This window comes from Neophocaena asiaeorientalis, unplaced genomic scaffold (assembly GCF_003031525.2).
Source record: "Neophocaena asiaeorientalis asiaeorientalis breed wild unplaced genomic scaffold, Neophocaena_asiaeorientalis_V1.1 scaffold589, whole genome shotgun sequence".
Classification (NCBI taxonomy): Eukaryota; Metazoa; Chordata; class Mammalia; order Artiodactyla; family Phocoenidae; genus Neophocaena; species Neophocaena asiaeorientalis.
The window spans coordinates 784,242-809,358 of record NW_020172683.1 but is presented as its reverse complement, the minus strand read 5'-3'; the positions used below and the strand labels follow the sequence as shown (position 1 = coordinate 809,358).

The following is a 25,117-nucleotide window of genomic DNA, read 5'->3' as shown; positions in this document are numbered from 1 at the left end:
AGAAAGTATACTCGACTTAACTCAAGGGGGTTGTTAACATTTCACTTCATTTGCTTTATTCTCTCCCCACCTCTTTCCCCACCTAAGTATTTAAAAGTTACATAATCATGCATCCTTACCCCTAAATACTTCAGTGGCTATTCCTAAGAACAAGAACATTCTCTTCATAACTATGATTCAATTTTCAAATTCAGAAAATTTAACATTGATACAATGCTATTTTCTAATAAAGTTTCCATATTCAAAGTTTGCCAATAGTGCCAGTTGTGTCCTTTGTGGCAACAGTGAGTAGAGTTCACAGAGAGAATGTACAATAATGAGTAACAGAGCAAGTGGGTTAAGTGGAGTCTGGTTTTTAAAGATAGACTCTACGGTAGTTTAATTTTTGTTAAAAAATATGTAATAAAATGGAATGTCCCCTATGTTTTCCTCATGGAATGTTAGATCTAACATTATAATATAGACTCATAGAGATGCTTTGTTCCTCTCCTAACTTCTTGTTTATTGATGTGACATGTTATAAGCATTTTATCTCGGAGAAGTTGCCTCCCACAAAGATGGCAACAACAGAGACCTGTGTAGTAATATGCTCTAATTGTATTATAAATTTATTTGCTACTTCTCTGAAAGTTAAACATGGCTACCACTTATTAAATGCCCATTTTGTTAAACACTATGTTCAGTGATTAGCATATGTTATTTCAGCGCAACAACCCTCTGATAACAAGTATCATTTTTTTCATTTTATCAATGTGGAAACCAAGGCTTTGAGATGAATTATGTAATTTGTCCAAGGTAAAAGTATGGTAAAATTGGGCACATTAGTAAATATTGCAGAGCTATAAGTTTAAATTAAGATGAGATAAATATTTTATTGAAATGGGTTGCATGCTTTGCCCTTAAAATAGAAATTAGACAATTTATTCTTAAAGTATGGTAAAGGTGGAATCTGTCAGGCTTAATGTCTTGTGATGATCTTTTTTTTTTTTTTTTTTTTTTTTTTGGTACGCGGGCCTCTCACTGTTGTGGCCTCTCCCGTTGCGGAGCACAGGCTCCGGACACGCAGGCTCAGCGGCCATGGCTCACGGGCCCAGCCGCTCTGCGGCATGTGGGATCTTCCCGGACCGGGGCACGAACCTGCGTCCCCTGCATCGGCAGGCGGACCCTCAACCACTGCGCCACCAGGGAAGCCCCTCTTGTGATGATCTTATATGACTAAGGAGGCTTTAGTCTGTTGAAGGTCAAACACAACTTTAATTTCTTGCTGAAGATAGTAATATTAATCTTGGGTGTTATATCAAAGTGAATAAATTCATCCATCAGCTATGTGACAAGTATTCTATTAAAGTCTGGTGATATAAAGATGGTAAACAGTGTTTTTTGCCCTCCAAGAACCCACATTCTTACATAGAAACACAAGACTCAGCAACTATTGAAAACTGAGTAAAGTTAATTATAGATTCAAGTGAACAATGGAGTATATACTTATATGTACACACACATATATGGATATCTTAGCAAATAGAATTGCCTAAGGTGAACTGTAATATCAAACCTGAATTACTTGTAGGAGTCTAACAGTAAATTAAACCACAGATGGAATCAAGCAGACATGCTGATACACCTCAGGACAAGCAAGAGGAATCCATTACTATTCCCAGGTACGAAGAGGCAAGAGAAGGGTCAACAGAACAAAGCAAGAGCCACAGTTGTAGGAGAGGGGCTATCTGGCAGGAGCCATGGTCCTAGATAGAGGAATCTTAGCCATTGCTAAGACAGCTCTGACCTATTCGCCTCCCGCTTCTCTTGCCAACTAAGTGAACCCCATGGAAAGACAAAAGGAAGGTGATAAAGTCTGCCCCTTCCCTTAAATGCACTTTTTGGGGAAAGTGTTTTAGCATTCCCAGAGCATGGGAATCCTCAGCTTCAACTATTAGCTCTATGAAGAAGAATCCAAAGAAGAGTGTATATAAGGAAAAAAAGCAGAATTTAGGAGAATGTCTGTGTTTAGGGGTGAGAGGATGAGGGGTGTTCAATAAGAAGTGGCCAGAGCAGTACACAGAAAAACAGTAGAGACAGGACAGTGTAAAAGAAGGAGGAATGGTCATTAGCACCAAAGACTTCAGAGAAATTGGGGGTGGGGAGGGAGTGGGGAGGGCGCAGGGGTGGGGGGAATGAAGGCTAGAAAAAGCCATCAGATTTGTTGACTCGCAGACCACTATTGATCTTCAGGAAGTGTTTCAGTAACGTTGTGGAAGTGGAAGCCATATTGTAAGAGTTGAGTTTTAGGGGAAATGCAGATTATATATTCCTCTTTCAAGGAATTCAGTTGTAAAGAGAAGTTGCAACTCAAAGCAGCAATAGGGTTAAGGTACCATCAGAAATAACTATGTTATATTTAGGAATGGGGAATAAGGAGCCAGTGTGAGAATGAGATTGAAAATGCAAATCAAAAAAAGAAAAAACACCAACGGACATTGGAGTGATATCTCTGAAGAGGTGGGGGATCAGTGTTGGAGAGTAGCAGAGGGGAGTTCTGGGCAAGATGGAGAGAGAATACCTTCTTGCAGGCAAGGGGGAAAGAAGTGACTGATGATGAAGATAAAGAGATTTTGAAATGGAAAAGAGAGAAGTTAAGGAAACTCATAGACTCAAAATGATCAGTAAAAGGCAAGCAAGGTCTTATGTGAAGGGTCAAGAAAGCAGTGTTGGAGTTGGAAGCTTAAAGAAAATGGAGATGGTTTGGAATAGCTGCTTTAACCATGATGAAATGGTGAACAAAAGGAAATTCTCAGCAGCTGTGAAAATCAGGCTAGAATTGTGATTTTGACTGCTCCTTTAAATCAAGGACTCTGTCTTAGATTCCTTCTTATCCTCCATGGTACCTTGCACAGAGCAAGCACACAATAAATATTTATTGATGATTCTAATTTTTAAAGTTTGCTTTTGAATGAAGAAAAGACAAGAGAAAAAAGAAAATAAGGGAAGTGAAAGCATGAGAGAATGTTTTATATTGCCAGTGCGTGGGATTCCTAGAAGCACTTTGCCTGCTTATTGACCTTCACAAAGTCACTTACTTTCAATAGTACTGGTTTCATTTCCCAGGCAGCAAAAGAATGAGTAATCTCCACCTCCTATTGTCTTCCAAGAATATCACAAGCTCTTAGTAAAATAATATTTACATATTCTTTTGTTCACTTTATAAACAAGATAATATACAATTTCTCCATTTTTAAAGATTTCCTGCTCTTTTGTCTGTACTGTTTTATTATTATTAAAAGTTAGCTAGTGAGAGTTTGGCCTATTGCCATTGATTTTCTTTTGGCATTTCAAGAAAACAGAAGTGAGAAAAAAGACTATGAAAAATGGGCTTCCCTGGTGGCGCAGTGGTTGAGAGTCTGCCTGCCGATGCAGGGAATGCAGGTTCGTGCCCCGGTCCGGGAAGATCCCACATGCCGCGGAGCGGCTAGGCCTGTGAGCCAAGGCCGCTGAGCCCGCACGTCCGGAGCCTGTGCTCCGCAACGGGAGAAGGCCACAACAGTGAGAGGCCCGCGTACTGCAAAACAAAACAAAACAAAAAGTATGAAAAATGAAAATTTGTGACTTACAAAAATAAAATGAAGAAAGGAAACAGAGGCAATTTGATTCCAAGTCTAATTAGTCAATATCACTGTCTTTAAGTATTTAAATAAATGTTTATGTTGGGATTCCATAGTCATTTCACCTTATCAGTTTACCTGAAGTGCACTTTAATTTCATAATCTGGACTTCCCTGGTGGCACAGTCATTAAGAATCTGCCTGCCAATGCAGGGGACACGGGTTCAAGCCCTGGTCCGGGAAGATCCCACATGCCACAGAGCAACTACCCACATGTCGCGGAACAACTAAGCCTGCGTGCCACGACTACTAAGCCTGGGCTCTAAGCCCGTGAGCCACAACTACTGAAGCCCGCGTGCCTAGAGCCCGTGTTCCACAACAAGAAAAGTCACCACAATGAGAGGCACGTGCACTGCAACAAAGACTAGCCCCTGATCTCTGCAAGTAGAGAAAGCCCGCACGCAGCAATGAAGACCCAGTGCAGCCAAAAATAAATTAAAAAAAAAATCATAATCTATTTCTAGGAGGCACTCTGTCTTTGTATTTTACTCATAAAGTGTAAACAAGCAAAATGCTTTAATTTTAAAAAAAATGTTAACTGGAAAACACCTTTCTAAGTCATCCATAGCTTGCTGTATCATATTCAGTTTTTCCCTATGTTGTAGTAGATCACGTCTCTTTTAATAATTAATAATAGAACAGTTTTCCTTCCGGCTCTGGTTATGTTGTTATTTTGAGTTTATTAAGCATCCAACTCTCCCCCACTTTAAAAGAAAAACAATTATTTAACCAGAAAACTTCATAGCATCTTTTCTGTGACTCTGAATTCATCATGTTAGCTTACATTACAGTGAATGCCTCAATGTCAGGCAGATCCAGGTCTGAACCATGGCATATGAGATTAACTGTGGGAAATCTAACTGGCCTCAAGCTCAATGACAACCATCCCTATGGAATAATTTTAGGAAAAGTTTTTGGCAATAACCGTGCTGCCTTTCTCCCTCAATCCTTTACAGATAAATAACAAGTTTTGCAACTATTTTCTAAAATGTCATGGTAGTAAATTTAATAATGTACCTGTGCTTAGAATTATTTTGAGAGAATTCTTGAGGAAGTTTTTGTGACCAAAGAACTCATCATTATGTTTTGAAACTTGTTTACTGCAACACAGTTCTAAGAGTATACTCTTGAAGAAAAATGTGTGTTTACATTTTAAAAGTTTTCCTTTTTTTTTAAACGTGTGCGCAAATCCTTTGAGTCTGCACTAGATCTCAAGGTTCCGGCACTGACACAGGGCTCCAGAGATGCAACTGAGTCACATCCCGAGCCTGTGTCAGCATCTGTGTGCACAGACATATTTCCCTACCTGCTCTTGATTTTCAGGCTACTCTTGATTTCAGTTATTGTATTTTTTGGTTCCAGAATTTCCATTAAAAATAGATCTAATTCCCTGGGGAAATTCTCTATCTTTTTATCATATTTTAAAAATATTTTAATCAAAGTCCTTGTCTGCTAATCTAATACCCGAATTACTGGTTTCTATTATCTATTTTTTTCTTGGATTTTGGTGATATGACTCTTATCTCTTGGTATACCTAATAGCTTTTGATATTCATTCGATATTGACTATTGAATATAAAATAACCAAGTATGAAAAATTGAGTAGAGGGAATTCCCTGGCCATCCAGCGGTTAGGACTGCGCTTTCACTGCTAAGGGTGTGGGTTCAATCCCTGATGGGAGAACTAAGATTCCACAAGCTGCACGGTGTAGCAAAAAAAAGAAAAAAAATTGAGTATAAGAAAGAACATCTATGTGATGTTATCCCTCTCCAAAGTGGAGTCACTCTCATCTCTGCTGGATAGATAAAGATGCTAAGCAGAAAGCTTCTGAAAAACAGTGATTTTCTCATCCTAACCTCCCACCCCAAGTAGCTTCAGCATTCAGCAAAATTTTGTGGGGAAACCATCTGTGTCGCTCAGTTATTCACTCTTCCCTTCTCCCTGAAACCCTGGCTCTCCAAGATTTCAGCTTTGTCTCTTCAGTCCTGTGAGAACCCAAAATGTAAGTGCTTTGTTTGTTTTGTTCCCCAACAATGACCCTTGACCCAGGCAAAGCCCCGATGCTCAGCATCTTGCCTTGTACCCAGAATCTATAAGCACCTCCAGCTGGCAAAGGAAAAAGCTCACCATTTTGCAGTTCCTCCTCTGGAATCTTGGTTCCTCTAGTCTTGTTGCTCCAACAGCTCTTGGATTGCTTTATAGAGATGCTTTTGGTACTTATCTGGCTTTTCCATTTATTCCTAGAGGGAGATTTGGTGTGGCTCAATTTACTCTGTCAGACCTGAAAGTAGAACTATATTCAAGCTACTCTTAAACTACTATAAAGAGATAAGCTCACTTGCAGTGACTACACAAGAAAATGGGAGGGAGGGGTTTCTGAAAGGGAGAGTTTCTTAAGTCCTCCCACATACAAGCGGGTAGTTAGAGTGCATTACTTATTATAGGTTCTGGCTGGGTGGTGAGCCAGAGTGAGAAGATCCTGGTTTCTTCAGGCAATGAAGGCACATTCAATCAGCATCGTTTATTCAGAAATACTTGGGTCAGCTCCCGTTTGCCCACATATTACAGAGTTGGTAGAAAGAAAAGTAGGGTCTCCTTTTACTTTATATTTCTCTTTATATATAGGCTGTATCTAAACCTTTTTATGCATGATACATACACATTCATCATTCCTATTTTCCTTTATTACAGCAGTGAATTATTCGTTTTTCATTTTTAATCTTTTTTTTAAGCAAAGAAATGATCACATCCTCTGTTCACACTCATTTCAAAGCCTATAACACAATCCATAAAGTTGGTCTCAGAGTCACAGTCACACTTCACTGACGTTGCAAATCACAAGGGCTCCATTATCATAGTTCCCTGCTTTAGGTTCTGTGGTCACAAATGGCATATGAGCAGTTATTTACAAGGAATGAAATTATGTCATCAAAATACCTTGAATAGATACATTTCAAACTTTCTTCAGAGGATGAAAAAAAAGTGAAATAATAAATCTTTCCCTAACAATGTTTTTTAAAAATGTAGTCAAGTTTTCTCTATGGACTAAGCCGGCCTCTGTGGTTTATTCTTTACGTAATGATAGATTTAAGGCAGCACCAAAAGCACAGGAAAAATTCTCGTGACCACGAAGCATCCTTCATGGCCCTCCTATTAAGTGACAGGCACTGTGCATAAACATTATGTACCAAGAACCTTGGCAATCTAGTGAAATCTAGGAACCTCTTATTAAAATAATATCTCTAAATGCATCAAAATACAGAATTACAAAGGAAGGAAATTTATAATGCTATAAAATATTTTAAAAGACAATTTGTGATACACTAAGATATATTAACTCATTAAATAAAATCTAGCGCCAGGCCTAACATCTACCATGATTTTGAATTAGTAATAGCATAAACAATATTTCAAGATATCTATGGTGGTAATGTGATATAAAAATCTTAGTGATTCCTATCACTAGAACTGCTGAGGGTTTTGGGGGGGGCTCCATTTATAGTTGAAGAAAATGCTAATATCTGTTAGAGATTACTGAAAATAAAGATGTAATTTCTTTCCCATTCAAGTTCACAGACCCTCTGAATTCTATCCATGGTCTTCAAGAGTTCCCTGATTTAAGTATTTCATCCTCTCTGCCAAACAGTGGATGGCCCCAAGGATACTATGAGGTTTCTTTCTTTTTTTTTTAAATTAATTTATTTTTTGGCTGCTTTGGGTCTTCGTTGCTGCGCACAGGCTTTCCCTAGTTTCAGTAAGCGGGGGCTACTCTTCATTGTGGTGCGCGGGCTTCTCATTGCAGTGGCTTCTCTTGTTGCAGAGCATGAGCTCTAGGCGCACAGGCTTCAGTAGTTGTGGCTCACGGGCTTAGTTGCTCCACGGCATGTGGGATCTTCCCGGACCAGGGCTCGAACCTGTGTCCCCTGCATTGGCAGGCGGATTCTTAACCACTGCACCACCAGGGAAGTCCCAAGTACTACTTTCAGATGACATCCGAATGACAACCTGAGGAGGCCAATTACCAAAATGAGCCTTAAGTTTTGCACATTGTGCTTTGAGGCAAGGAGGAAGAGGGAGAGGATGCACTTCTGAATAACTGGTTGTTATTCTTTTCCCCTGAATTTCCGTGTTGTTACATTATTAACAGTGAAACCCTGGGAATTCTCTGGCAGTCCAGTGGTTAGGACTAGGCGCTCTCACTGCTGGGGTCCCAGCTTAAATCCCTGCTCGGGAAACTAAGATCCTGAAAGCTGAGCACAGCTAAGTGCTACTTTCCTCCAAATTAAACCTGAATTGTACAAGTAAAGTGGTTAAAGTAAGGCGGGGGTGGGGCGGGAGATGCAGAAGATAGAGCTGGGCTGGGCACCTTTCTTCTGCTATGGACTGGCTCTACTCATCCCTTGCCTCACTTCCTTCTAATCTACAAGTCTTCCTTTTCCGAGGCCCCCCTCCTCCAGTGTGCCCACCGCCGTCAGCGCTCAGACCTTATGTGGCTCGTGCTCAGAATGGGAGCTCAGAGACGAAAGGAACAAACAGCCTGGGGCCCGGGAGCTCTCTTCCAAGGCTGGAAAGCCCAGAGCTGAGAAGGCTGCCCCCGCTCGGTGCTCCGACGCAAGCCTGGGACCGGGACAGCCCAGCTCCCGCCCTGCCTCCGGCCCGCCCCGCCCCGGCTCACGTAAATAAAAGCGCGGCGCCTGCGACGAAGCCGCCGGCGTGAGGCGAGCTCGTTGCAGCCAATGACGTGCCAGGATGAAAATCACTGACCAATGAGCTGCTGAGATGGTGTGGCCAGCCAACCAATCGCGAAGCCTCGCATCCGGATATAATTGCCGGTTCTGAAACAGGAGCTCTGAAAAAGTGTGAGGGCCTCCCCACATGGGTCTGGGGCTTTGGGATGGGACAGGGGGTGAGCGTTTACTAGGTTCAGTGCCTTACGTGTGCGGTGGGCGTGTAAGGATCATCTCTTTGGGTTTTGGGTGAGGGACAAGTCAATGTGGCTGTTTGTCCTAGGAAAGAATTCCCGCTGCGGTGTTCCAGAACCAGCGCGTGGGGAAACCCCTCGGATGGTACCGCACAGGGAGTAGGAGAGTCTTGAAGACGCAGCTCGAGCAGTGGGAATATGAATCTCTTACCTAAAAGCCCTAAGGAGTTTGGCTCCATTGACTATTGGGAGAAGTTCTTCCAGCAGCGGGGAAGGAAAGCTTTCGAGTGGTATGGAACCTACCTGGAACTGTGCGGGTTGCTGCACAAATATATCAAGCCCAGGGAAAAGGTAAGCGCGGCCTGGCAGCCCTGTGTGTGCCCTGGAAGGTAGGAACTGATAACAGAAATCCTGCACTTGGTAGACGGTGCCAGGCGTGGGGGGGCCCTAAACAGGCCCATATTTTCAGGATTCCATGCAACATTCTAGCTAAAAGGTAATTACAAAGTATCCTTTTAAAGGTTTTCAGATAACAGAGCTTCCACCCCCAGATCATTTCTTGAATTAATAACCACTGGAAGAATGAGTGAGGTTATTAAGAATAACCTGACTTCTTTAGTAGTGCAACCTAGACATCTCCTCCTAGTGAGGATAGTGTGCTTTTCTGTCACTGTGCATCCCCCTGGAGCTGGCAGCACCCGTGGCTTTACTGATAAATGAATCTGTTATCAAATAGTTGTTGTGGGCCCACTGACTTTCAGGCACTGTGTTCAGCCCTTAAGCCACACAAGCATTAACATATAAATCCTGGGCACTTTTCCAGAAGTGAAAAGTGCCAAGTACAGTAATAGGAGGTTTGATAGAGGTGGAAGTAGGGAAGGAAGAAGGGTAAAAAACGAAGATTTTAGGAGGAAGCTTTAAGAGTCAAACCTTATGCTGTGTGTGTGTGTGTGTGTGTGTGTGTGTGTGTGTGTTTGCTCAGTCATTGAGTTCTCATAATAAACCTTGAGGTGAGTGGTAATACACGAATTCTACAGATGAGGAAACTGAGGCTCTGAGGCTCTGAGAGCCAGTTTCTTGCCCAAGATCATACATGTAGTAAGTGGTCGTGTGGGGATTTAAACTTAGATCCACCTAGCTCCAAAGCTTATGCACTTGTCATTGTACGATGCTTTTCCAGAGATGGTGATATCAGGGCAGAATTTTGAAGGATCAATGGGAGATTCCTCCACAGAGAGGGAGGCAGCAACCTGTGTTTTAAGTTTGGCTTCAGAAAACAGCAGAATATCGTGAGTTGGAGCCAAAGGCATGAGTGGAATAGGATTATGCCAGACCTAGGTTTTCAACAGTAAAACAAATAGGAGATTTCAGTTATAACTACTGTATTTGGATTCTGTGACTTCCTATCAATTCTTGAATGATAAATTCTTGATTAAGAGAAAAGAACAACCATGATTAGTTTGTTCCTGCAGTTGATTAATAAAAGCTTGATTCAGAGAAAAGAACAACCCCGGTTAGTTTGTTTCTGCATAACTTGCATTGTTGTAGTGGAATGTGGTTTGTTACTAGTGAGTTCTTCTAATCAGTGGTGTTTCAAGATGGAGCCTAGAATCCACTTTGTAATGGTGCTCTCTCATGGCATAGCATCTTCGTCCTCTGAAAACATACAGCAGCCAGGGTGAGACTTGATTCCTTGAAGTGTCTGAAGCTCATTCCTTTGCCTTGATCACCTCCATCTTGTTTTCTTTCACCCTAGGTGCTGGTGATTGGGTGTGGTAACTCAGAGCTAAGCGAGCAGCTGTATGACGTGGGCTATCAGGATATAGTGAACATTGACATCAGTGAGGTTGTCATCAAGCAAATGAAGGAACGCAATGCCAGCCGACGGCCCCAGATGAGCTTCTTGAAGATGGACATGACACAGATGGAGTTTCCCGATGCCTCATTCCAGGTGGTGTTGGACAAGGGCACCCTGGACGCTGTCCTGACAGATGAGGAGGAGAAGACCCTGCAGCAGGTGGACAGGATGCTGGCTGAGGTTGGCCGTGTCCTGCAGGTGGGCGGTCGCTACCTCTGCATCTCCCTGGCTCAGGCTCACGTCCTGAAGAAAGCAGTGGGTCACTTCTCTCGGGAGGGGTGGATGGTGAGGGTGCACCAGGTGGCCAACAGCCAAGACCAGCTGTTGGAAGCAGAGCCTCGGTTCTCCTTGCCTGTCTTTGCCTTCATCATGACCAAGTTCAGGCCGGTCCCTGGCTCTGCCCTTCAGATCTTTGAGCTGTGTGCTCAGGAGCAGGGCAAGCCTGTGCGGCTGGAGAGTGCCGAGCGGCTGGCTGAGGCGGTGCGGGAGCGGCAGCAGTATGCCTGGCTGTGCAGCCAGCTGTACCGCAAGGCCGGGCTGGGGAGTGTGTCTCTGGACTTGTGCAGTGGGGACACGGGGGAGCCACGCTACACCCTCCACGTGGTGGACAGCCCCACTGTGAAACCATCGCGGGACAGTCATTTTGCCATTTTCATCAGTGAGTTGGGATTGCTCCCTCTCTTCCCTGGAGGGGGCTGGCTTGCAGGGGCTGGGGCTGGGGCTTTGGCGGATGGGTATGCCTTGGCTGGTTTTATCTTGCAGGGGGCGGTGCTTGAAGAGGTTAGACTGGCCAAGGCATGAGGAAGGGGGAGCTGCCTGCTTGGATTTGAGGTTTATTTCTTCTCATCTTCCATTGCAAAGGCTTGAAGTAATATAGATACATTTAGGCAGGTCACGCATTTGTAGAGATGTTAGTCACTTTGTAACAAGGAGTAGTGGAAGCAACCGGGAGTCCCAGCCTTGTAGCCTGTAAGCTGTGTGACCTGGTGAAGTTTCTGTGCGTCTCTGCTGAATTCAGAGGCGGTACAGAGTAGTAACTAAAAAAGTGAGCTCTGGAACCAGACTATTTAGTTTCCAGTCCTGGCTCAGTCGCTTCCTGGTGGTATTGGACAAGTTAGTGTTCTTTCTGTGCCTCTGTTTCTTCATCTAGAAAGTGAGATCTTAGCTGTGTAATTGTGAGAAGTGTAAAAGCTCTTTGAATGGTGCCTGGCACATGATAAGTTTTACAGATGTTAGTGTTATTATTGAAAGGGGTAAATGATACCAGATTCACCTTAGTAATGATCAGAAGAGGTAGTATGAGGAAATGCTTTCAAAAGTAGAATATTCTAGACAAACGTGAGGTGGTGATACATCATGCTGGTAATTTGTTCCCTGACATCGAATCCATTTTTCCAAGTATTGCCTTATCCTAACTGTGCACCTGTTAGAACTAATAGCACAGAGGATACGAGCATGGGGTCTGGGGCTGGACTGCCTGGGGTTGAGCCCTAGCTTCACCAGTTACGAGCTGTGTGAACTTGGGCAAATAATGTAACTTCTGTGTCTCAATTTCCTCATTTATAAAATGGGAATAATAATAATACTCCCTGCATCTTGGGCTGTTGTGAGGATTTGATTAGTTTCTGTTTGTGAACTGCTTGTAATAATGCCTGGCATTAAGAAGTGTTAGCATTATTGCTATTTTTCTTGCACTAGGTACTTGCCTCCCTCCCCTTACATACACGCTCACACTTTTCCACGCTGGGTCCTGCCATGGGTCTGATGGCAGCTTTGCTGTGGACATTGTTGACTGGGGATTGATAGCCCCTCAGTAGGTCACAGTTGGAAGGGTTGCTGGGCTTGGGTAGGGGCTGGCTCTCTGCCACGTGGGGCATATTGGTTGTGGGCTTGAACTTTTCCCAGGACTCCCTGTCAACAAATGCCTCTTTCTAGTCCCCCAGGGTCGGGAGACTGAGTGGCTCTTTGGCATGGAGGAGGGCCGGAAGCAGCTGGCAGCCAGTGCGGGCTTCAGGAGGCTGATCACAGTGGCCCTTCACCGAGGTCAGCAGTACGAAGGCATGGACAGCATCCAGGCCGAGCTGTCGGCCAGAGTCATGGAGCTGGCCCCGGCCGGGATGCCCGCCCAGCAGCAGGTAACAAAGCTTTGGTAGCAGCTTTCAGGGTCTCTGGAGAAGTCATATTAATAGCCAGGAAGGCAGAGGGTATCTTGGCAGAAGCTAGGACTAGGGTCTGTGACCCTAGTCTGTTCCTGGAGGGCATGTCAGCAGCTGAGAGCTAAGTGAGCAGAAGTTATGTCCCAGGCAGTGAGTAGAAGGTGAGTGGTTGCCCTTATTGAGAACCCCAGTAGCATCTGTGCCTGTGGGGCCACTCGGATGGCATGAAGGAAGTACTCTCCACCTTGCAGGCTCCAGCTCTGTACACTGAAGCTTACTCAGGCTGTATTTCTCCTAACTCACTTTGCGCAGGATTTCCTTGGCCATTTTGCCTCTTAGAACCATCATTATATCAGGTGGAATGGGAAAGGGCCAAAACAGCTCAGCTTAATTTTCAGGATATTAACATTGCTGGCCTGATGTTCCACTGGGAAGGAAACTGAAGGTTTTTGCCAAAATGGTGATATGGTATTATCAGTTGATGCCATCTGTCTTGTACTATCCTGCTCACAAGACAGGGTAATTGATAGGTGACTTTACTGCAAGGGCTTTATAGAAAGGAGTTTATCCTTCTTGATAGGTGGGAAAGACAAGGTACCTGGAAGCTTGATGCTGTAGTAACAGAACTGAAAAGAAGAACCCAGGCTCCTGGGTTCCCAGCCTGTGGTTCTGCCCACTAGGCTGGCTTGTGCTTACAGATGAATATGTATTTGATGCTTTCTGGAAGACTTTGAGGTTGGTGTCCCATCAGAGAGACCCAGATCCTGTGGGGAGGCTCGTTTGTGACTTTCTCTCAACAGTGCCTACATCTCCGCAAAGTCAGGAGTCCCTCATGATTATTAAATACTCTTGTAAGTCTTTAAAAAGAAATAAATGTGAAGGTTGGGAAGGGAGTGGAAAAGTTTAGGGGAAAATGTATTTTTTCCTCCTAATTTTTTCTTCTGTTTAGAAGAATGCAGAAAAAAGTTGAGAATAACTGGGGGAAGGGAGACACTTTGCCAAATTTGGAGTGGTTACTTTCCCCATGGATTTTGATATCTTTATCCCTATTCAGATTCCTTCTCTCATGATTCTAGTCCCTTCATGAGGCTTCCTTCTAGCTTTCATTGTCTTGGACTGTTGAAAGTCCTTTTAAGGATTACTGTTGAGAAACTCATATTTTTCTTGTGGAGAACCAACTGCATTTCACGAATGGTTTGGGGAATCTTTAGTTGTTCAGTTGGTTTTCAAAAAGGTCAGTTAAACCTTTTGAGATCTAGTCAAACGCCCCAGAAGAATACTTTAACAAAATGGCAAATCTTCGGAGTTGTTGCTGCTCAGAACCTTGGTGTGGGGATTTTTCACATACGCACAAAGGGAAGGGATTATAATTTCTCGTATTTCTCAGTTGAGCTGGTGTTTTCACCACATCTCTGCTCTTCCTTCAGGTACCCTTCCTGTCTGTTGGTGGGGACATCGGGGTCCGGACTGTTCAGCACCAAGACTGCAGCCCTTTGAGTGGCGACTACGTCATCGAGGATGTGCAGGGGGATGACAAGCGCTACTTTCGGCGGCTGATCTTCCTCAGCAACAGGAACGTGGTGCAGTCAGAAGCCAGGCTGCTGAAGGATGTGTCTCACAGAGGTGAGGCATCGTGGGCACAGTGGTGGGGCCCACGTGGACGTGGTATGGACAGTTTGGGGTGGTCAGAAAGACCTGGGAGCTTGGCGGAGCTGTAGGACAGACCCGGATACCTGTGACCAGAGGCACACGGCTCTGTGGGTTGTCCTCTTATCATCTGGGCTCTTAGGGTGTGAGTGGCGATGAACAGAAGGGAGGTCGATGTTCTGTTCTTGAGCAAAGCCTGACTCTGCAGTGATAAGGAGCCGGGGTGGTGGTTTACCAGACAAATGTGATAATCACTTTAACGCCTGTAGTTCAAAGACCACGTGTTTTACAAGTTGCTCCATATATGTCTGTACATTAATTCAGTAGGCCTGCCCTCCTTCATGGGGCCACCTCCTAGCACCTGTTTTAGAGGGTTGTACAGTTGGTGGGTGCCCTAGAGGTCAGCTAGTCTGGTAGAACTTTCTACAGTGAAGGAAATGTTTAATACCCAGTTAGCTGCCCAGGGTGGCAGCCATGAACCATGTGTGGTACTGAGCACTAGGAACATGGCCGGTGTGACTAAGGAACTGAATCTTTAATCTTTTTTAATTCTGATGAACTTACATTTAAATTTAAATGGCCACAAGTGGCGCGTGGCTACAGGTGTCAACAGGGTAGATCTCTACCATGTTCTCTCTCTTTTTAAAATTAATTAATTTATTTATTATTTTTGGCTGTGTTGGGTCTTCGTTGCTGTGCGTGGGCTTTCTCTAGCTGTGGTGAGCGGGGGCTACTCTTCGTTGTGGTGCCTGGGCTTCTCATTGCGGTGGCCTCTCTTGTTGCAGAGCACGGGCTTTAGGCGCGCGGGCTCTAGAGTGCAAGGCTCAGTAGCTGTGGCACACGGGCTTAGTTGCTCCGCGGCATGTGGGATCTTCCCGGACCAGGGATCAAACCCGTGTCCCCTGCATTGGCAGGCGGATTCTTAACCACTGCGCCACCAGGGAAGCCCTCCACCATGTTCTCTTTTAAGTGGTCTCCCAGGTGCTGCTCAGAAACACCCACTAATGGGGAGAGCAATCGTTTGTTTATTTTCTTGGGGCATTATATGTTTGTATTATAAAAGTAATACTTACTCATTGTAATCAGTCACAGATCACATGTATAGAGTAGGAAAATATTCCTCCCTACCGCTTCTCCAGTATAACTTCCCTTTAGAGGCACAGAGAGTCAGGCTTGGAATCTGAAATTGGCTCTCCTGACTGCCGGTCGTTCCCTTTGCCTGATGATGCTGTCTTGTCGGCAAGGCCATCTGGAAGGAGGGTGAAAAGAGAGAAAATTCACAACCTCATGAGGTCATGGGTTTGCCCACAGCTCAGGATCAGGTTATTCTCAGCAGGATGGTCTCCTCTTGAGGGGTGTCCCCTGGTCATGTGCACCCATATTTGTTGGGTTCCTGTGCTGTCATTGGGTCACTTGGGCTGCAGGTTGGTTCAGTTTCTTCTCACTGAGAGCTCAGTAAAAGTGCTTCAAAGAACATTTTGCCCTCCAATTTGGGTTTTGGTTTTTTTCCCCACTGTTATCAAGCCTTCTTAGTATCACTTAATTCTTAGGGGAATGATTTCCCGCATGGAAGTATTGGTGAGCAAGAAGAAGAATGTGTTAAAAAGCAATTTAACATCTCTGAAAAGCATGCTGCCACTTACATTACAGTGCCCAATGGTGCAGCTGGTCCCTAGGAAAACCCCAGAGCCATCTGTTCACTCTATCCTGGAGCAGTTGAGGGAGTAGGTAGAGGGAGAGTAGAGGGTCCTTTTGTACGATTCCCCCCCTTCTGTGAACATTTGTGATGTCCTTGTCCAATGGGGTGGTATGAATTACTGTCTGTGTGATGTAGTAGAAAGGTGATAGCTGCTGCAGACAGGTAGTCCCAGGTTCAAATCCTGGCTGCATTGCCTACTGATTTGGGCCTGATTAATAACTCTTCAGATCTTCAGTTTTTCCATCTGCCAAGAATTAGAATAAGAGCATTGATATAGGGTTGTTTCAAAGCTACAAGAGTAAAAGTCCTAGTATGGTAATTGGCATAGAGGAGGTAGTTGGAAACTAAGTCCTTTTTCCCCTAAAAGAACTGATGAATAAACTTCTCACCTGTTAGTGGCTTTATATTTCTCAGAGGAGAGGTACTAGTACTCCTCACTTGAGTTCTCCCAATGTTCTGAGTTTTGGGGTGTTTCTTTGCCACTTCCCTTTTCTGACTCTCTGGTGTATGTTAAATATTTAACAACCGTCTCTTTGGGGAAAAAAGCCATGATATGCACTGTTTGCCAATTTCTGTGGCATAAAAATGGCCACCATGGCCAGATTTCAAGGCACCAACATGTCAACCAGTTCACAAAATTCCTGCATGTTTCACAGTTGGGTTCTCGAGTCTCATCAAACCAGTTGCAGCATACTGCTGCTGGTGTGCCTTACTTTCCAAGGAGTAGTGTACCACGCATATGACTTCATTCATCTCCGTCTGTGATCTAGCCCAGAAGAAACGGAAAAAGGACAGGAAGAAGCAGCGGCCTGCTGATACTCCAGAGGACCTCCCTGCAGCTCCGGGGCAGTCCATTGATAAGAGTTACCTGTGCTGTGAACACCATAAAGCCATGATTGCCGGCCTTGCCCTGCTGAGAAACCCGGAGCTGCTCCTAGGTGAGGGGGTCGCCACTGCCTTCCACAGGAGGGGACATGTAAGATTACAGAGGTAATCAGTGTCAGCTGCCTTGCAGTTTAAGAACCATGATTATAGACCAACAGATGCACATATGGTCATGTCTTTCTTATTCCCAACCATCTTCTACATTCATGAACATCCAAATAACTTTTCCTTCAAACTCAAATTGTTTGAAACAGCTACATGTGCTGATACCTAAATTTTTTTCCTCTATTCATTTATTTTAAAAATCAGTGTAAATAAACTATACTCAGTTTAAAAAGTTAATGTATAAAATACATTCAGTGAGATCTGTAAAGTATACAGATCTTAAGTTGTTCAGCTTGATGAGTTTTTGCACATGCATTTACCCATGTAACCAGATGGAATATTTAAAAATCACATCTCCGGAGCAATATACATGTGCACTTTAGGAGAATTTCTGGCTTTTCAGTGATGCATTATTTGAGCACTAGATGTAATTCTATCTTGAATTTCTACTTAAAAAAAAAACAACATAGTATAGATAGTACAGTCATAGCCTTATCACTAATAATAGGTTTGGATCTGACCACAGTAGCAAAAATGTTCGTGATTCTGTCTACTCTTGTAACTGTCTTCACCCAAAGTCCCCAAGTATGTCTTACTGGAACACGCTGTACATTTGATCTATCTTGGTGTTGATGTATATCCCTAGAGTCTCAGGTCTTCCATTTAATCCTCAGGGTCTGTCTCCTTTTGGTGATTCTTTCTTTTTTCTTACCTTCCTTTCATCCCCTGTGGTTGCTGTGGTTTTTCTGTGCTTGTGTGTAGGATTTGGGCCTTTGTTTTCCTGTGGTTTCTGGAACTTGGGTGGATTGCCCTCACTTGGTGGCTGTGTCTGAGAAGGCAGTGTGGCCTTTGAGTTGAAAGCTGAGCAGAGGGCATCACATTTACACTCCTTGTGATCATAAACAAGATGTTGGCCATTGTCCCTCCCATTTCCTAGAGGGGTTTAATAATGCTTATGGTGGGGGTTATTGCTATAATGTCAGCTGAGTGCTTTGTGCTCTTTAAGGGGCCATAATAATAATACACTGGTTCATCTTCTGGATCTAGTAAAGGAAGGATTGTGAAGCCAGGGTTGAGTTTTCAGATGTTAAATTGACTCCCGAGTTTCTAGAAAGAGACAAGGGAGGCCAGGTCTCTAAATCTTGTTTCCCCTGGGCAGCACCAACAATCTGACTCCCTCTTTCGCCCTCCCCAAGTGTGGTACAAAACTTTACAGTGAGCAGGTAGTAAAACAATGCTTTTATTCTTTATTACAGAGACCCCACTGGGATTGTTGGTGGTAGGCCTGGGTGGGGGCAGCCTCCCCCTTTTTGTCCACGATCATTTCCCAAAGTCCTGCATCGATGCTGTGGAGATCGACCCCTCCATGTTGCAAGTGGCCACTCAGTGGTTTGGCTTCTCCCAGAGTGACCGTATGAAGGTCCACATCGCAGATGGCCTGGACTATATTACCAGCCTGGCAGAAGAAGAAGGTACTGCTATTGGAGAATTTGGAGGGGTGTTGAGGGAGGATTGATCCAAGGTTGTCAGGCCTGCAAGGGCCTCTAGAACTCATCTCTGAGAGGGCAGCATCCACATCATCCCAGTTCGTTTGTCCATTCATTTGTTGACAGTTATTCAGTAAATACAGAGTGTCAACCACATGCTCAGTACTCTTAGGGGTTGGGCTATGGCAACAAGCAAAACAGACCGTTTCCTGCCCTAATGACGCTAACAAACGAGTGGGCTTCCCTTCTGAATCTCTTCTGACCCTGTAACCTTGCCACTTTCTCATCACCCCAAGAAACCCAGAATCTGTATCTGAGTGAGGAAAAGGGGACGAAACGTTGGGGGGGGGTGTTGGGAAGTTGTTTGGTAAATCTTTCAGCTAGAGGTGAAGCCAGAAACAGAGCAAAACAGCATTCACGTAGACGAGTGGTTCTAAACCTCAGGGACAATGTCCGCAGGCACTATTTTGTTGTAACCATTAGGTACGGGTGTTTCTGGCATCTAGTGGGCAGAGACCAAGGGTGCTGCTCAACATCCTACAATGCATAGCACAGCCACTGATGATAAAGACTTATCTAGCCCAAATGTCAATAGTGCTGAGGTTAAACTGTGATGCAGGTGTTAGTGGGAATTCCAGTAGCCTTGCTGCTACTGGAATTAAGGCTCCATTTTGCTATAATAATTTGTATCCCAGACTTGGACAAAAGGCATATTAATGTTTTACAATAGCTCCCCTGATCCTTCTGTAGCTTAATATGTAGGCTTCTGATGACTGATGCTTTGAAGAACATGAGCCCCTCAGGGAGAATTCAGTTAGGTTGGTTCAGTCCTACGTGAACCTGGGGAGCCCAGGCCACACACCCTTCCAGGTCTGCTCATTCTATAGTAGATGCTCTGGTTCTCGCTGGGTTAGAGTATCTTCCAGGAAGGGTGTGGCAAAACGGGTTGCCTGGGATAAGTGTTTTGGTGCTGGGATGGACAGATGCTGTCTTATGTAATAGCAAACTGAACTTAACTCTATCAGAGTTTCACAGGTTCACTCTCTGAGGCTGGGACCAGTCTGGGGGCCCAGGGCTGATACATGTGAAGCACATAAAACAGTGCCAGGCACATGGTAGGTACTCAATCCATGATGTGCTGCTGTTGTTATTACCTCTAAGTCAGTTTTGAACAGCCCTGGCCTTCGTCTTAACAACAACCTTTCGGATTGTTGGAGGGTTCAGTGCCACAAATGTGGGCCTTGGTTGTCCTTGGACTTTGATGAGCCAACATGTTCTGCTCTTGAAGAAACCAAAATCAGATCTGTGCTGTGAACAGTGATGGACATGCTGTAGTCCTAAGTAAATACGTATTTATTGCATAATCATTAGCACTGTCTCGAAGTTTGCCCAAAACACATCATTAGTATCACAGGCCTACCCCTTGTAAAAACTAACATTATAGTAAGGAGTGGATCAGATTCATGGTCAGTTCTTTCTCACTCATTGAGCAAAATCAGTTCTTTCTTGAGCCAGTAATTGTTCAAGCAGCTAGAAAAGATATGCTAACTTTAATTGAGAACACTTTCTCCTAGGAGGCAACATATACTGTTTCCAGAGTTAAGTTAAAGTTACCATTTGCAGGGTCAGCCCTTAAAGGCAGAGGCAGCTGCTTTGTCTAGATCAATGGTTCTCAACTCTGACTATATTTCGAATCACCTGGGGAGCTTAAGAAAAGTACCCGGAGGCTTCCCATCTCCCCTCCCATCTGTTCCTTACCACCCCAGGGTTTTAACTCTGTTGATTAGGAGTGGAGCCCAGATTCTCTGAATCTTTAGAATTTTCCCATTTGACTCTAATGGTCTGTCAGGATTGAAAATCATTGGTATAGATGGACTCTTAACCAAGCAGTACTCCTGCTGGAGTGGACCCCAGTAATGTGTGTCTGTGGAAAGGGCTTTAAAATGTGGAGGAAGAAGGTGAGATGAAGGCTCCATCTTAGACGTGGAGTACTCACGGCAGAACGCTGATGACATGCTCCTCTGGACTGTGACATTAGTGCCCTTATAAGCAAACCACATCCTCCATGCCATCCTTCTGACGTAGCCACCTGTGTCCACCACAGGTCACAGAGGAGATGTGGTGGAGGAATGTAAATGGTGTTATTTTATCCAGCAGAGACAAAGACTCGTTTGCTTCTCTTTCCCAGCACGACGTCACTACGATGTCATAATGTTTGATGTGGACAGTAAGGACCCAACCCTGGGAATGAGTTGTCCACCCCCAGCGTTTGTGGCCCAGCCTTTCCTGCAGAAGGTCAAAAGCATCTTGACTCCTGAAGGTATGAAGAACAGAAGGTTGGGGAGGGAGAAGGGATGGGCCCTTTAAGGAAATTTTTCTTTTTAATGAAAAATGCACGTATCATAAGTGTGTACCTTGATCGGTTTCCCCACATTGAACATATTCATTTACCAGCACCAAACACCAAACATTTCCAGTGCCCCAGAAGTCCACCTCTTACCTCCTTTCAGTAACTTGTCCTCTCAGGGATAACCACTGTCTTCACTTCTATCAGCACAGCTTAGTTTTGCCCGTACGGAATGTTCTCTGTTTCTTTCACTCAGCATGATGTTTGTGAGATTCGCCCATAGTGTTGTGTTGACACTGGGTGATACACAATTTATTTCTCCATTCTGCTTTTGGCATTTGGGTTGTTTCCTATTTGGGGCTTTTATAAGAAGTGTTGCCATTAACGTTCTAGTAGATGCTTTTTGGTGAAATGTGTGTGCAGGTCTGTTGGACATAGATGTAGGGCTATAATTGCTGGATCACAGATGATGCATATGTTCAGTTTTTGTAGATGCTGCCACACAGTTACAAAGTAGTCGTAGCAATTCACATCCCCACCAGCATGGGGCGCTAGTGACCATTTGAATTCTTCCCACATGCCCTGGACTGGGCAGTATGTGATTTCATCTTCATAGCAGCCTGTTTTCAGATGAGGAAACTGAAGTAGAGACTTGCCAAGGTGACACAAGATAAGAGCTAGGGCTCCAACCCTGATCCTTGTGACTTGAAAGCTGGAGCTCTTAATCCTTATGTTCACTGCCTCCCAGGTATTTTGATTTGGCTAAGGTACTGTGGTGAACAGAGTTGACTTAGAACCCTTAATTGTCACCAGTGAAGGCATGTGATATATATGTCAAGTACATAATTTCTCTGTGGAATTGCTACATTCTTACTTGGGGGTATTAATTACTTCTTTCTCAAAGCAATCCTTTGTGAAACTGAAGCATGGAGAATGGTAACATTTGTTGGCAGCACAAAAGAGCAAGAAATTAGCTTGAAGTTTTCTCATGGTTCACACATCCCCCACGCTTTTCTCTTCCTGCCTTTGTATGCTGTGTGTTCTCTGCAAAGTCACTGCCGCTGTAGGTGTGTTCTTTGGTCCCCCAGCCTCCCTGGGGCAGGAATGGCTATATTCCTCAGAGCTGAACCCTGTCTCCAACGTGTCCCCTGAACCAGTCATTCTGACCCTTTCCTCCCCACCCTACAGGTGTCTTTATCCTCAACCTCGTGTGCCGAGACCTAGGGCTAAAGGACTCAGTGCTGGCTGGGCTCAAGGCGGTGTTCCCCCTCCTGTATGTCCGGCGAATTGAGGGTGAAGTAAACGAGATCCTGTTCTGTCAGCCGCACCCTGAGCGGAAACTTGCCACGCCAGAGCTGCTGGAAATGGCCCAGGCCTTGGAGCAAACCCTGAGGAAGCCTGGAAAGGGCTGGGATGACACGTACGTCCTGTCAGACATGCTCAAAACTGTGAAGATTGTGTGATTGTCAGGACCAGGCAGTCCCCTCAGCTTCCTGCCAGACTGACCTTGGGCTCCTGGCCTACCAGAGATTGAAGAAATATAATGCACAATACTTTTTAAGCCTTGTATTTTTCTTAGTTTCATACTCACCTGCATGCGACCTCCTGCTTGGTGAGGTTGCCTGAAGATCTGGGAAAATAAAAAAGTCCTTTCCATCCTGTCTTCTTCAGTACTGCTTGGGTTGATTGCCTTCACTTCCTTTACTGTGTCCTTGAGTAGGAGTCCCTGCTGGAGCCCCCATCAGGTGTTATGCCTTAACGAGCATGCCCCAAGCTCCTTAGGACCGGAGACAATCAAATGTGATTGCTGGTTTGCTTTGCTTTCTCCTTCTCTTGGTCCTAAAGGAACAATCTCAAGTGAGGTAGCAGAACATTCTGTGCCAAAAGACTATAAATAGAGTAGGATCATTTAAGAGAACATCTACGCTGTCTCCCTACAGATGGAACAGCTGCTGACACGGTCCCAAGTTTTTTTTTTATATAAATTTATTTATTTATTTTTGGCTGTATTGGGTCTTCCATGCGGCCAGGGGAGGCTACTCTTCGTTGCAGTGTGTGGGCTTCTCATTGCAGTGGCTTCTCCTGTTGCAGAGCACGGGCTCTAGGTGTGCGGGCTTCAGTAATTGTGGCATGTGGGCTTAGTAGTTGTGGCTCATGGGCTCTGGAGCGTAGGCTCAGTAGCTGTGGCACGCAGGCTTAGTTGCTCCGTGGCATGTGGGATCTTTCTGGACCAGGGCTCGAACCCGTGTCCCCTGAATTGGCAGGCGGATTCTCAACCACTGTGCCACCAGGGAAGCCCAATGGTCCCAAGTTTTAAGAATCTGCTAACCCACTCCTCTGCTTAACAACTTTCCTTGTAGCCTAAGCCATCTATTCTGTTCCAGTGGAGGGAATGGATGTAACTGGCCCCATGACTGCATGTGTCAGAGACTTAGCAGGCTGAAGTCTCCAGTATTGGTTTACTCACATTTACTGAGTGGCAGCTACATGCCAGACCCACTGTAAAGAGCTGTAGTGGAAGTAAAGATGTTTAAGAATTGCCCAAAACCACGAATTAGTGATAAAAGTTAACATGTTCCAGGAACTTTTCTAAGTAATTCAATACACTGTCTCATTTGATCTGAGGTAAAGGATAGTTAAACCAAAACTGCATCTAACCCCAAATCTCACTTGGCCAGAAGTATCAATCTTACCTATTGAAACTGTTATGCCAGCAGTTCAGAAAATGGCTGGAATTTCACCTCTCCTAGTAGTAGTAAGCCAAGGCTGACTTAATGAGCAGCACCATGGAAAATCCACCACCCCAGTACCTCTCTCCACAGGCCCTTAAAATGAACTCTAACCTCTTGAGGTGAAGCATATTTCAAAACTAGGTTGTCATCCTTACAAAATTTGCAGCCCCTTGAGGAGAAGGCTGTGTAATGATTTTAGATGGTATCCATTAGAAATACTAGGTCTTTTCTTCAGCGGGGGGGGGGGGGGACTTCCCTGGAACTGTGTAAAGGGAAGCTAACATAAAGCTTAGCATGCCCTGCACCCCAAGGACCTCAGCTTGGGACTCCTCCACTGTTTTCTAATTTGTAAACGTATGCAGTGTTAGGATAGGTTATAGAGGCACAGGGTCTGAGTTGGAGGATCTAGTGCTGTGGACTTTGAAACAGCATACTTGGTGGTATAGCCAAGCTAGAGAATTACCAGAATGCTGACAAAGTCTCAACTGTGTCTCTTATGAGGAGTAGTTGAAGGAATTAGGTTCACTGGAGAGAAGCCTTTGGATGTAGGAAGAGGCACTCAGTGGTGATGATAATTGTCTTAAAAATTTTGAAAGACTCTGGGTATGTAAGAAGAGTGAGGTTGGTTACACGTGCCTCCAAAGGCTGAAGAAAGACCAATGGGCAGAAATTACAGTTGGGCAGGTTTCGGCTTAATTTCCTACAAAGAGGTTTATGCTGATGGAGACCACTGTGTTTACCAGGACACATGGTGATTCAGGCTTTTACTCAAACCCTAGTCTAACTGCTCGGTGTGCTCACTTGTGAGGAAAGGGTTTTGTGTGTACAAGGCAATGCCATTGGCCTGTATACCATCTTTCCTACTGGAGAACTATTAACTTTTTCTTTTTTGGGGGGGTGGGGGATTTCATGTTATTTCATATTTTTAAACCGAGGTGTAATTGACACATTATATTAGTTTCAGGTGTACAACACAGTGATTCAATTGTATATATTGTGAAATGGTCACAGTATGCTATTCACTTTGGCATTGATGACAGGCAAATGGCTCTTCATGAGAATTTTGCCTGACTTTAGGCATATGAACTCTGGAGGATAGGGAAGCTTGTAAAGTCATATTCCTTCTAGACCAGGCAAGTTACAAAAGTGTAAAGTGAGCCAGGTGTGAAACAGAAAGGCTAGGATAAAGCCTGCCGTAAGCCAGAGAATATATGCCCCGTAGAAAAGCAGCAGCTCTTCTTCCAGTGGAGAGTTGTTCTGCAGGAGTGCTAGATTTTTTAAAGAGAAGCCAGAAATCCCAAGTGGATGTGTGTGTGTGTGTGTGTGTGAATATTAAAGTGTTAGCCAATCAGAACACCTCTTCAAGCCATATTCAACCAGTTGGCCAGTCATCTTCCACTACAGGGGACAGCCTTCAGAACACTTGAGAATCTGGCATACACCCAGGCTCCAAATGAGCATAAAACAAGGAACAAGCTGATAGCTACCAATCTCAAAATTCTGGACAAGTTCCATCTTGTGTTATGACTTACATTTTCTGTAATGGCTACTCTTGAGTGGGGATTGTCCCACCACCTTTGGGATAGTGTACAGTTTAACTTCCCAGGACTGTCAGAGAACT

The 25,117-nt window shown here is 44.4% G+C and overlaps 1 protein-coding gene across 2 annotated transcripts; it reads left to right on the top strand.

The window, feature by feature from the left end:
• Positions 1-8,353: 8,353 nt before the first annotated feature.
• On the top strand, positions 8,354-22,434 carry METTL13 (methyltransferase 13, eEF1A N-terminus and K55). 2 transcript variants are annotated; one of them, XM_024739848.1, is made up of 9 exons: positions 8,354-8,518; positions 8,670-8,931; positions 10,337-11,096; positions 12,374-12,573; positions 14,022-14,217; positions 16,711-16,878; positions 18,187-18,402; positions 20,606-20,737; positions 21,953-22,413. In XM_024739848.1, the coding sequence occupies exons 2-9, from the start codon at positions 8,779-8,781 to the stop codon at positions 22,225-22,227; spliced, it is 2,100 nt and encodes a 699-aa protein (XP_024595616.1). In that variant the 5' UTR covers positions 8,354-8,518; positions 8,670-8,778; the 3' UTR covers positions 22,228-22,413. The 2 variants fall into 2 exon arrangements, with proteins under 2 accessions (XP_024595616.1, XP_024595615.1); XM_024739847.1 differs by having other exon boundaries at positions 8,354-8,931; positions 21,953-22,434.
• The last annotated feature ends 2,683 nt before the right edge of the window (positions 22,435-25,117 follow it).

Coding starts and splice junctions, on each gene's coding strand:
- METTL13 (XM_024739847.1), top strand. CDS start 8,779: ATGAATCTCTTACCTAAAAGCCCTAAGGAGTTTGGCTCCATTGACTAT. Junction 12,574..14,021: donor GGATGCCCGCCCAGCAGCAG/GTAACAAAGCTT, acceptor CTCTTCCTTCAG/GTACCCTTCCTGTCTGTTGG. Junction 16,879..18,186: donor AAACCCGGAGCTGCTCCTAG/GTGAGGGGGTCG, acceptor TCTTTATTACAG/AGACCCCACTGGGATTGTTG.